The 13552-nt window shown below is 48.6% G+C and overlaps 1 protein-coding gene across 2 annotated transcripts; it reads right to left on the bottom strand.

Annotated features, from left to right (window-relative positions):
• Positions 1-1525: 1525 nt before the first annotated feature.
• On the bottom strand, positions 1526-9818 carry LOC122370007 (transcription factor E4F1-like). 2 transcript variants are annotated; one of them, XM_043345224.1, is made up of 8 exons: positions 9734-9818; positions 6556-6708; positions 5865-5989; positions 5366-5633; positions 4886-5046; positions 4057-4186; positions 3695-3903; positions 1526-2818 (listed from the first exon to the last, which is right to left on the bottom strand). In XM_043345224.1, the coding sequence occupies exons 2-8, from the start codon at positions 6686-6688 to the stop codon at positions 2660-2662; spliced, it is 1185 nt and encodes a 394-aa protein (XP_043201159.1). In that variant the 5' UTR covers positions 6689-6708; positions 9734-9818; the 3' UTR covers positions 1526-2659. The 2 variants fall into 2 exon arrangements, with proteins under 2 accessions (XP_043201159.1, XP_043201158.1); XM_043345223.1 differs by lacking the exon at positions 9734-9818 and adding an exon at positions 9425-9511.
• Between the last annotated feature and the right edge of the window lie 3734 nt (positions 9819-13552).

Raw genomic sequence — 13552 nt, forward strand, 5'->3', positions numbered from 1 at the left:
CCAGGATAAATGGTGGTTTCTGAGCCTTGCCGCAAACTTGGCTATCTCAACTCAAAACTAATGTTAAGGTGGGAGGGTCCCTTTAAGAGCAAGTCTGCGTATGCGCTGTGACTTGTCGTTAAAAACCGTGAAACCCGATATTGACTCCATTTAATCGTGTTGTTATTGATTCAATAGACCGTCGTTCACGATGATGTTGCTCTGTCCGTTTCAATAGATCGGTGTCCGTTTTAGGTCGCAGTGTGCACTGTTCACTGTTCGACTGTTGAAACTAGTAGGTACTATCGCATCGTGTCGTGTCGGCCCCGCCGCGGTTCAGCCCACCCCGGTCCGCCCCAACTCCGACCCGTCGAGGGGGCTGCTGCGCGAGCCGCGGGGGCGGACCGGGGCGGCAAAGTGTAACCTAAACCAGCAAATGATTTATGGCGGGGAGGGGGCGAGTAGAGAAGTGCTGTATGCATTTCACGTGTAGCAACGTCTTGCTGTCGTCGCTAATACATCTTGTCTGTATCGTTACAGTGCTTGGGCGTGGTAGTGGTGATAGTTTAGGCAAACACTGAATAGCAATCTCGTCCAATTTGTAGGTAACCCGACGGGCAGAGTATAATCAACCCACGCCCCGTAGGGGGGGGGGGAGGGGGACGGCTCCCATCTCCTTTCCCGCCGATATCTCCTAAAGTAGGTACCTATTGTATTATTGTATGTAGGTATCGTCACCAAACTTGCAGAACCCCTCCGGCCATCAATTTCACCTTGCAGTCATTTTTTTTCTTCATATAATGGAGAGGTCGTAAAATTGACCTGACCTTAGGTCACAGATAGGTATAAAAAAATCCAACTGGATTTGGAGTCCAGTTGGCGAAAAATGGACAAAGTGAAAGATTGATCACCCAGATTATGCGGTCTTAGGAGCCCTACTTCTTGGTTCTTGGTAGCCCTACCAAGACGATGCATCACATATACCGTGCTAACTGCTAAGGTCAAGGTTAGGTCAGGTCACCGAAGACGCATATTGAACAGGATATGTGCGACGCACGTTTCGAGGGTCATTTTACTTACAAAACTCACTGAGGATACTAAATTAGTGACATGGGCCATATTTGAATGAAGTTCAGGTCGAACAATGTAGGAGAATCAGGCAGCCATTGTTCAGCAGATTGCAGTATAGAGTAGCTGTCAAGTTACCAGCAAGCACACTGCCGATACATTACGCAGGTTTAGGGTGAGTTTAGTGGCTTGCTCCGCACTTTGAGACCATTTTACGTCATGATTGAAGCGTTCCACCAATCCGAACGTACTGATCAGTGAGCACTAGATATCTTTAGGGCCAGAGATACAATGTCGTTCTCGGTCAGCGATCTGTCCCTGGTTCCCGCAAGTGATAGCCATTTTCAAATCTAGCAACATCAATGGCCATTTAAAAATCGAAGCAGGGAACCTATTCATACACCATCCATAGAGTCTAGCCGAAATCACCGCTCGAGTTATTCCGAGTAGAGTTCTCTTCTCTATACAACAAAAATTATCATTTAACCAAAAGTGTATTTCGGAAGCATACAATCGAACAGAACCTCTAGGTTGAACTTTTTACGAATGTTCAAATTCTCTCATGCCAAGATGAAGTACAAGCAGACAATATTGAACGCAATCATAATTACTCTCTCATACAAAAACGCATACACACCAAAACCGCTGATGAACTTTACACAAAGGCGCTCGGATTCGCGTGTACCACGTTCGTACGTGCTGTGAGATGAACATCTGTCGCCGCGATGATATCTGACACATTTGGGACAGCCAGTGGCTAGCGATCCCAGGATTCGGATGGCGCTGGCCCGAAGCATATATAAACAATCATGCTATGCACAAGTTTCTAATGAAAAAGTCCTATACGTCTTTCTCAGAAAGCTTCACAAACGTATCAACTTCAAAAGATTATTGATCAATAATGTTATCAATTGAAACTGGCCCTGTAACGCTTCCTTTTCAACGCCATGTATTCAAAATCTTGAAAACGCTTGATCAGGCCAATCTGTTCATTAATTAGGTAGATACCTACCCTTAGGAAACCATTAAATAAATGACTTTTTTTCTCAAAATAACGTTTTGATGTGAATGATACAAACAACATGCACGTTTGTAAGAAGCAATTGCTACCCCAAGAAAGCGTTACATGCCCCAAATTTTTCGTTATCTTTTATCTCTCACCTCAACTTACCGAATTCCGGGAACTGTCAGCATGGTTCTGACAATAGCTTTCCACTTACCGTCCGCAACAGACGTGGCTTTTTGGTCTGGCCGTGGTCAGAGGGCCACACATCAGCCACGACAAAGGGAACGTCAGCCATCTCAGGCTGACCCGACACTCTGTGCTCAGCGGAGCGTCCCACGTCCCACGGGGTGTCGCGCCTCACCGAGGGCCGTTCAGCGGCGCTCGCAGCTGCATACCGACCGGTCTCGGCGTGGTGGAGACGCCCCCGCGTCCCTCAGCTCGCACACCGTGCACTGACACTGGCTCTGTCGCTCCACGATCGCCATGGAGGCACGCGCACCGAGCGCGTCTTTGGTCCACGTGTCAACAGTCGCCCGGTACGGTCCCGCGCCCTCCAGTAGCTGTAGTGGGCCCGCCGCTGGGGTGACGGCCGCCAGCCGGCGCTGCTCAGAGCCTGGCGTGCACCCGCGACAGGTGGCGCTTCATCATCCAGCTGGTCTTGAAGCTGGAGTCGCAGTCCGGGCACGGGAAGTTCTTCTCAGTGGTGTGTCGGAACACCATGTGCTTGCCCAAGTCTCCCTTGGAGTGGAATGGCCGCGAGCAGATCTAGAACAGGGTCATACAGTCAGACCAATTTGCCTCTGATACCATAGAAGCGGTACAGGCAGCGATGGAAGATTTTGAAAGGTTTATCAGGGTAGAATTCGTCCGCCGGTTTCTCAGCTCGTTCTCCCAGGAAGAAATCTTTCTCCTTCACGTCTCAAATTTCCTGTTACGGGCTGGATGATCACGTTCACACACGTCTCAGTACTTAGCATGTTCACGCTCGATGGGGTGGCTGGGTCCGTCGCGACGGGCTCAGCCTCGGTGGCGCACCAGGCTGGCCGCCCAGAGCAATGTCTCCTGCAATTCCTATCATCCCTTGGGCTCTCAACTGGTCTCATAACACAAAAAAAGTCTATCAAAAAAAACTTGAATTCGTTATTGCTTTCCTCTGGACCAACCCATCTACAACCTTTCTCCCTCCGCCAGTTGCCACCGTCTGGGGTCTAACGGCCAGCGCCACCAGAAGACCTGTGGCCGGGGCAAGTCCTCGTTAGGAGTACACCTCCCCGGAGCGACCGTTTGAGTGAAAGGGAAAGCCGTCCCAACGGGACACTACCGTCCGACTGCGACCGGCACGGTGCGGACTGCGGTCAATGTGGTGGCAGTCCGTGTCCAGTGTTTCCGCCCATGCCATCATCCCATGTGTCTGAAATCCCTTTTTATCCAGGCCCAAAGTTGCTACGTGAAAAAATAATCAAGTTGGGCTGAAGGGAGGGTCGGGGCCGAACGAACACGAATCGACACTTGGTTGTTATTGAATCATTCCGCATTATAAAACTGACAGACTGCGCCGAAATGTGGCATGTCAGCGGCAACCACACACCCTCACAATACATCGATAAAATCACAATTATGTTCGGCTCCGATCTAGCTTACCTCGCAGATGAACTTCGGGTCCTGATGGATAGCTATGTGCCGCGTGAGATTACACTTTTCGGGGAAGCGTTTCTCACAGTAAGGGCACGGTATCATGCGGTCCTTGTGATTCTCCTGCATGTGCCGATGCAGCTTGATCTTGGTCCGGGCGATGTGCTTGCAGTAGCGGCAGTTGAAAGTCTCAGCCGAGGCGTGTGTCTGGCGGTGAACTGAAAAGGCGAGGGCTGGTCTTAGGCAGAGAACATAGAAACAGAACACGTGGAAAGAGACAATATTAACACCAACTACCTACCATGATAAGTAGCAGTGCCACCAGGACAAAGTTTGCACATTGGTAGCCGCGAGGATGCGCAGTTGCTCACCCTGCAGCTCGGGGAAGGAGCTGAACGTGGCGTCACACACGTCACAGAAGTAGCCGCTCTCGTTGCCCCAGCGGCGCCGCTTCAGACGCCGGCGAGGCTTCCGTTCGATGATGGTGGTCATGTCAGAAGTCTGCGCGCGACAAACGGGAGGACCCAGTCAGAGTGGCAGCCTTCTACGGATCTCGATAAACTCAGTGCCGCTGTTTGAGAATTTACCACAGGTGAGACTCCATCAAAATCGGAGGCAATTGGAAAAAAGTTCATCTTTTCCGGATGAGCGCAACGTCATTATGCTGCTCAACTTTTGCATACGGATTCGTTAGTAACAATTTTTACTTTATGGGCTCTTCTTCGATCATTTTAAACAGGTTAGACGTCTCACATCAATAAAAAACATCGGTTTATTTACAGGTTTTCCTCTATAGCCAAGGGTTCCAGCGGCACAGAAAACAGAGACATCCTCAACTATCTGTATAAAGGTATCATAATTCATCAACCAATGGCACAGCACATAATAGAAACAACTCAACGGCATCAAGGTATTGAGATAGATTGAAGGAAATCCTCGCTTTGACATTGCTATCAGAGTGAGGAAGCAGGAGTTTATGTTGATGACACAATTTCTTTTAAAAAAACAAGATTTAAGTCCAGGAGAACATTGTTATAATGGACAGCTTTAGATAAATTCATTGCAATAGTCTACACCATAACCCATATCATATAGTCCACATCTGTCATTTTCCCTCATCTTCCATGGTAGAATCTAGCCTGTCCGGCGGACAGCCCACCCGCCGCTGCTGATCCGCAGCAGGTGGGGCGAGTCACTGACCTCGATGTCGTCGCTGAGCTGGACGCTGTAGGGCACGTGGTCCAGCTCCACCAGCTGCTGCTCCGTGTAGCCGTCCTCCTGCTCGTAGAGAATGATGCTCTCGCCCAGCGAATCGCTAAAGGCCACGTGATCTCCCTTCGACAGCGATTCCGTCGAGTCCACTGCACAGGACACAGACAATGTACGAGTTAACGGAATGCGAACGGGGGAGAGAGAGGCGGAACATTTATTACTTGTCCGTAGAAATCGCATTGGGCGGACTGCAAGACACGAATGGCAGTAAGTCCGTAAATGAGAACAGAAACAAAGCCAACCACCATAGAGACAATATAATAAAATATAATGAGACTACAGATGAAGAAAACGACACCACTAACTTAAACACCAGGTAAATCATTGAAAATAAGCAAAAGTTAGACCGATGACGCCACACAGAACTGAGGGCCCGCGGCAGTGTGCGCTGGGGCGTGTGTCCCGTACCGACTTCGATGCTGTACGTCTCGCCGGTGTCCACGCCGGCGGCGTCGAGCACCTGGCAGATCTGTGCGGGCTGCAGCTGGCCGCCGGTGACAGTCACCTCCTGGTGGGGCGCGGCGCCGGCCGCGCTCGGCCCAGACCCGGCCGCCGGCTCGTCGGCCGGCTCCGGGACCGTGCCGACGGCGGCCGCCTCCTCCGCCACGGCGTCCTGTTGCTGGCTGGACCGACTGTGCACCTCGATCGGGAACGGCATCTTGTACTTGAGCTTCACCTGGCCGGCGGCGGAGCGGGGCACGGGCGTGAACGAGAGCATGCAGGGGCAGGGTAGCACAAGGGAGCATCACCGCATCGCGTTACCTACATTATTACAGCCGGAAATCAGCAGGCCAGTACAGTTTCGTCGAACATGTAAAGAACCGAACATCCATATAATCTAATGCATATTATTCAGAATATGCACCGTGGACCCGTACAACCTCGCCATTTTCAGCTGATCCCTTACCTCATTTTCCAGTGCCATAAGTTTTATCTCGCACTGATCTATCTCGTTCACCAGCTCCGTGCAGGCATTGCAGATTCGGTACACATGATCTTCCTCTTTGCGGAATGGTGACTGGATTATTTTGCCTGAAAATGGGAAAAGTGTGCTTTGAGCTTGATTTCCTGCTGTAGAGAACTTTCATTTAAGTCCTATGCCTTGTTTAAGCCCTTTGACTATATCAGTCAGTAGAATTGGTGAAGCACCTTATCGTGTTCTAACATCACTTCAACCAGACTGTGCCGAAGAGCTCATCCCTCAGCACCCTCAAAAGGGCTTACATAAGATGACATGAGGATGTGAAAAATAATGTTAAATGTCATGAATGGACCCTTGAAACCAGAAAAAAAGCTTTCCCTCTTCATACACTATCATATACCTATCTACAGAATTCAGCTGAAGGTCATCCCATGAACAATGACTTTATAAGTTTATAGAAAGGACTTTTGCCAATGTAACCTGCTGTTTTCTCAGACAAAAATATCTGCACATTTTGTTATGAACCCTACACTATATCCACAAGAAGCATCAGGTACCTACCTATCTTATCAACAGGCAATCATATTCTTTCATATAAGAATGGCCATTCATGCATTTTTCATTTCATTAACAAAAATACTGTAGTAGATGTATGCCAACTAGGATACCTACTCACCAAGCTTTACAGCAAGCAGAGTCTTCGAAAATGATGTGCGAGATTCATGAATGTCTTTGGCATTGACCAATCCATGTTTGCAGACCAGACACACCTCCATGATTGCATTTCCAGTGATATGAACCTCAGTCATGACTTAGTTGCACAGAACACCTGTAAAAAGGACACATCATCATGACACAAACACGTAGGAGTGTACCAGTGTAGGTAGGATCACTTTTTAAGAATTCAGCAAGAATGGATGAAGGTAGGTATTAGGTAACCTACTGCAGCACTAGTTGGAAGTTCTCTATATGGCATATTTTGATAATTAATTTGGTAAGAATAAGCAACAGTTATATCATACACTCATCATTTGGTGTTTTTATAGGAGGCCATGAAGCATATTTCTCAAGAATTGATGAATTGGAATGGGTGACAACTCGCTTTATGCCAATGTGCCTCTCACAGGATCCTACGGGACAGGATTCCTGGAGTTTCACATGCCTGTTTTGTGAGATAGGTACCACATAATGCCTCGTGTTTCACAATGCCCAAAGTCTAAACTGCTTTCAACACCTTTAAATCACAACTGAGCATCCACTGGGAAGCCGTCCGCTTCTCTGTTTATGACAACCAGTACCCTTTGGCCTTGAACTGTGAAAGAGCTAGTATTTAGAGTAAAGATCCAGTCCAACAGGCATAAACAGGCCTCTATAGTATGTGTACAACTTAAGTAAGGCCAGTTATGGTTTTGGTGAGAAATTCCTCGGTGAAAATACCACGCAAAAAATGGCACGTAATGCACGACAAAAGTAACCCAGTTCAAGGAAACTGCAGACCCGGGCTGGTACCTTGAAAGCTGGGTAAATGTCAAGTTTAAGTCCTAAGAAGATTTCATTGATTAATTTTACATATTTATACATTATTTGACATCCTGAATCCAAAAATGATATTCATATGTCTCGCAAATAAAAGAAAAAAACAATCAAACCTGACCTAACCTTACCTACTTACCTATAACCTACCAACCTACAACCTACAAACCTACCCTAACCTAACCTAACCTACAAACCTACCTACCTTATCCACGAGAACATTAAAACGCAGTAAAATGACCCATTCTGACAAAACTTCATAGCAAACAAATGAAACTTAAGTGGACGAAAAATTCAATTTGATTTTAGGACCATTGGCATAGAAATGAATTGAAACCTTCCATATTTCAACGCTGCACTGGCTGTTTCACCCAGGTTTCACCAGCCACCAGGGTCAGAGTGAAATGTGCATTTTCTTGCATTTTTCCAACTGTGCGACCAAGTCCCTCACATAAACGAAAGTTCGAATATTCTCAGTGATCCATACAACATACACAACCAAACCAAGATTACTACAACATAAATCAAACATACAACAAACCGTAGAAAAATAAACGTAACGTACGTTCAAGGTTGGGGTTATTTTCAAGTTATTTCAGCCCACTAAATGACTGCAGTAAAATGTGGATAAAGCGCTGCAATCACTTCGAAGCTCCTTCACCTAGGTATACATAATTTATATAAGCGCCTCCACCGTCGTCACACGTAGGCAAGCACGTAGGTATCTAGGAATCCGTGGTAGTAACAGCAGTTATCAGAACTCACAAACTGAACATCAAAATGCAACAGTAGCGGCGGAACACCTTCAAGGGGCACCGCCAACCTTTGGTCCCATTCTTTCCATGCAAAGCCCATAGGGCTAATGTTAAAATGCCAAAATCAAAGGAAAGCACGGTGCCCCCGTGCCCTCCCCGTTCCGCCGCCTATGAAATGCAAGCTCCTTTCATCAATCTTGCCAAGGCCATTTTGGCCTCCCGCAACCCGTAAGGTAAGGTAAGGTAAGATGGATGAGAACAATCATCAAAGGAAGCTAGTCATGACAGCCAACAGTAGTGGGCGATGCGGCTCAACTCGATGCCGGGTACGGGACGGCCCCTCGTCCGGGTGGGGGCTCCGTCTGTCACACGTCACGTCACAGGTCGGCCGGTGACGTCAAACGGCCACACAGCCGACAGCGAGCCGTGTCAGTGGCCAGTCAGTGATGTGTCAGTGGTGATCGCCATGGGCCGCCGCGCGGTGGTCTGCGTGCTGTGGACGCTGGCGGCAGCGGTCGCGGCCGGCCCGCCGACGCCGGCGCCGGACAGCGCAGCACTACCGTCCGACCTGCGCTGCCTCCAGTACGGGCCGCAGTGCGCCGCCGTGGACGCCGCCGAGCCCCTGGCGCGGCGCCGTCTCGTCCGTCTGCTCGGGGAGGGAGCGGCTCGTCGGCTCGGCGGCCAGCGGCTCCGCCAGGCCGGACTGCAGCTCGTGCTGCCCTGCTGCGGCGCCGAGCCGCGGTCGCCGCCGCCGGTGGCCGAGCTGGCTGCGGCGATGGTCGGCGCGTTGGTACCGGCGCTGCGGCCGCTGGCGCCGCGGCGCGCCGGCGACCCGGCGCGGCTGGCGTCCGCCGCCGACCTCATCACGGCCAGCACCGCCCGCTGCTACTCGGTCAGCGGACAGCAGCTGCTCACAGCCTGGCAGGCCTTCGTCAATGTCGCCATCGGAACCGCCGACAGCATGAACCCCCCGAACATCCCCGCTAGCAACAGCAGCCAAGAGAGCAGTGGCGACTCTCATAGTCAGACCAACAGGGAGCAGGAGATGGAGGACTTTCTGATACACGTGCAGCGTTTCTGTGTGATGGAGTCTCACAGCCGTGCGAGTTTCTCGCTGCCACACTGGATCGAGTTCCTGGATGTGCTGCCACGACTGCAGCAGCTGCCTCGCTGCGGCGTGCCGTTTGCCATTCCCCGTACGATAGGCGAGTTTCCAGTTGTCGTGTAAGCCCTCTGCAAATACCATGTTTTACTTACATGTGCTGGGCAGCGCTGACCGAGCTTCGTCAGCTCATACAGACAGATGATCTCCGTTTAGCGGATAGATGTAGAAAGCGCAGATACAAGTTGTTGTTCGCATCGCTTAGAAGACGATTGCAATACATTACGGGTGTTTCAGCTCTTGTCCTAATTGTCAACACCGCAATCAAAAACAATCTGAAAATACTGTATTGCTGGTAACAAAGGTTTCGGACAGACAAGGCTGAAATTTAAGTAGGTAATGCCTTATGAAACCTAACTAGGTCACGATAAATTAAGCCACGTCCAAAAGCGCACTTGACATAACTTGACAGTTCGTAGTTTCGTACGATCTTGATTTTTCGTTTCGTTTCCTTGTTATGTTCAGTTCAGTTCGTTCGTCCGTTTCTTATCGTTTCTTATTCAACTTAAACAAAGATAAGTCTAACTAAACTTAAAATTCGAAAAACAGTAAAAAGACGTAGATAATATTGGTAACCCAAATTCAAATTTATATGGATGTCTCACGTGACGAGCCTTCTTTCGCACTAACCACTTGCAAATGACTGTTCGGCATTTACATTCTCCCCCATTGCAAGACCGAGAGGTCGCAATCAGGAGTCTTGAGTTGAGCGCCATTCTACGTCAACAATCTTTACCAGCTTTGTGATGGGTCGGTCCAGGACAGAACTCTTCGTCTTGACACGTACCGAGCGCACCAGACCATCACGACTCTTTCGTACCTGTTCTACTCTCCCAAGTGGCCATTGTCCCCGGGGTACGGAGTTGTCGATCAATAGCACGATGTCTCCAGGGGTCAGGTTAGGTCTTGAACGCGTCAATGGCCCGGGTCTTGTTTGAAGCAGTGGTATATATTCCCTTCGCCATCTAAGCCAGAACTGATCCATTAGGTACTGAGCTTGCTTCCACATTTTTCGACCGATCAATTCGTCGCCAGTGCATAAACAAATCTGGTCTGCTGATTTTCCCTGAAGAAGAAGGATATGATTTGGTGTCAGCAGAGCAGCTCTAGATCACGGTGGTCAGCTGATACCGGGGTGAGAGGTCGATTATTCATGATGGCTTCAATTTCACACATAAGCGTTTGCAGTGTTTCGTCTGTCAGTGGTTGGAGGTCGATGAGTGCGTCCAGTATCTTTCTGACGCTTCTGATGAGCCGTTCCCACGCTCCCCCAAACCTAGATGCCCCTGGCGGATTCAGCTTCCATTGAATGCCCTTTTTTGACATATCATCCTCCAAGCGATTTCGATCGTTCAGCAATGCCTTTAGTTCCTTCCTCAGTTCTTCCTTGGCACCAACAAAGTTTCTACCTTGATCAGATATGATTGTTCGAATTTGCCCCCTGCGTGACATGAAACGCCGAAGAGCGCAGATAAACGAGTCTGTTGATAAGCTCTCTATAATTTCCAAATGAACAGCTCGAATGGACATGCACGTGACATTTACACCGTACTTCTTCAGCTGACCTCTTCCCCGTTTTACGTAAAACGGACCGAAACAATCGACTCCCGTTACCGAAAAAGGAGCCTGACGAAATTGTAGCCTCTCGTCCGGAAGATCGGCCATTTCCTGTGACTCTGGTGGGCGGAGTCGTCGCCGACATGCAATGCAATCGTTTAAAACCCTCCTCACTTCAGCATTGGCTCTCAATACCCAAAATTTCCTCCTCAAATCGGATAGAACGTGGTGACGTCCTTCGTGACCAGCGATTTCATGTGTATGCCGTATAATTAACTTAGTAGTTCTGGTCTTGCTGGGAAGGATAATTGGATGCTTGCTTTCACGGTCAATAAAGGAGCGAGTGAGTCTGCCTCCTACACGAATAAGCCCATTTTTCAGATATGGGCTCAATCGAGATAATTTACTCATCTTGTATACGTGTTCACCGAGTAAGAGACATCGTACGTCGAAAACGATTCTTACTTTATCTGGCTTCTGCGAGTGATAAACCCCATGATGTGGTAGATACCAGCGAGGACCTTGTCCCATTCGATAATCAGGGTTCTTATGAACTCTCTCCGCATAGCCTGTACTTATGAGTTCTCTCATTTGTCTCTTGTAGTCTTCCGCAAAAGATGCACACTTCTTAAATTTAGCCTTCAGAGTCTCGAGCCTCTTCCGTGCTACCCCGTAATTATTTGAAAGCATCGGCTTGTCGCTACTGAATGGGAGGCCGATCTCGTATCTACCTTCACGCCGCCGGCATGTTGTAGCCACCTTTTTTAGCCCAAGCCCGTCCTCCACAGATGATGCCGTCCGAGAGTCTGCTAAATTATCTCCTATCTCTTGTCCATTCATTACGTTCCTCACCAGTATATTACTGACCCTCATCGATGCTCTCTGCTTCCGTGCTCCGCCAACGATCCATCCATACCTAGTACGAATGGCGTAGGGCCCTCCATTTTTACTCGGTATAACTTCCAGAGGCTCCATGGCATACCCACAATCATTGCCGAGTAGTAAACCAACTTCAGTTTTGCCATCGTACAGTGTGATGTCACTCTGCGCCAAATAGTCCCACGAACTTAAATCATTAACTTGAACGACGTCATCTTCCGACACTGGAATATGGTCCAATGTAAACAATGGGGGGAGGTCTACAGGATAACTGCGGTCTTCATTGGTCATGCGTAATCCTTGAAGTACGTATCCTTCAAGTTGGCGTTCACGATCCACGGTGGTAAGATTTAGAGCGATGCGATTCCTCCTCACAACACCCAATTGTTCGAAAAGTTTCCCCGAACAGAAGGAATGTGTACTTCCCGAGTCGAGAAAGGCGCTTGTCCGTAATTCCTTATTTCCAAATTTCACCAATACAGAAACGATCGGCAATTTAGCTCCCATGTGACATAACTGATCTGCCGACAAATGACATGATGTAATAGCGCTTGGCTTTACTTCTCGGAAATCCTTTTGGATGTGTAGAACCGTAGGATGCTTTCCCTGACAAATGCGACATGTTTGGCGATTGCGACAATTTTTACTAATATGCCCTTTGCCTAGACACGCAAAGCAAAGCCCTTGTTTCAATATAAAGTTCTTCCGTTCATCTGGCTCCCAGCGCAAAAACTCCGGACACTCATGAATCGGATGTCCTTGCGCACATACCTCGCATCCACCGGCTGAAACTGTGGATTTAAGGCTATCAAGAGGTCTTGTTCCGGAGTGAGAGGGTAAAGCCGACGAAGAGGATGCTGCCAACGAAGCATACATCTGACTATCAAATTGTTGACCGTAAGATGGATTCATATTGATTCGTACTTCTCGTTCTAATAATTTTACCAGGTCGGCAAAGGTCGCGATGCGGGTTTCTTCGTATTCGATTCGGTCGACCAGACGCCGCCAACGATCCTTTATCGACGGGTTCAGTTTATCTAAAATCGTTCGTATCGTTTTCGAATCGATTTCGTTAATCCCTTGTGGCATAGCCTTCAACGCATTCCAAGTGCCTCTCAGAAATATAACAAACTTGTCTAAATCATCGGTTTCGGATCTGATAGATGGCCACAAAACAATTTTTTCGATCATATAAGCCACCGTTTGAACAACATTTCCGTAGCGCTCTTGAAGGAGTCGTCGCGCTTCAGCATAGCCTTCCCCGGGCGGCATATACAAACAGGACGAAACAATGTCCTTTGGCTTCCCAATTGTGTACTGATCTAAATAGTACAATTTTTCTTCTTCATCTTCAACTCTACAAGCAATTTTGGCATCAAATCCCCGTATAAAGTTGGTGTATAGAGTAGGGTCCCCGTTAAACGGCTGGAGCTGTAATGTAGGCAGTTGCATCTTTCTGACCAGCTCGATACTTGACCTCTCTATGGATGGACCTTGTCTCGCAGTGGGGTTTTCGTGTAGATTCGGTTCGGCTGGTTGGAATTCGGTTTTTATTTCAGTCGGTTTCGTCGAAAGTCCGCCTCGATCATCGTAATCGTTTCGTTCGTTCGTCATTAGATTTTCGTCGTACTTCTTTCGACTGAATATCTCAAAAACCCCTTCCTTCGCCCTGGCTTGTTCTAACTGCAGCTTAAGTTCCATTTCCTCTTTTCGCTGTCTAATTTTGGTTGCGGCGTCTTCGAGAGCATGCAGTTCTTCCATAACTGCCAGCTTGGCCGCCAAGCCCG

This window comes from Amphibalanus amphitrite, unplaced genomic scaffold (genome assembly GCF_019059575.1).
Source record: "Amphibalanus amphitrite isolate SeventyFive unplaced genomic scaffold, NRLGWU_Aamphi_draft 001089F_arrow, whole genome shotgun sequence".
Taxonomy (NCBI): domain Eukaryota; kingdom Metazoa; phylum Arthropoda; class Thecostraca; order Balanomorpha; family Balanidae; genus Amphibalanus; species Amphibalanus amphitrite.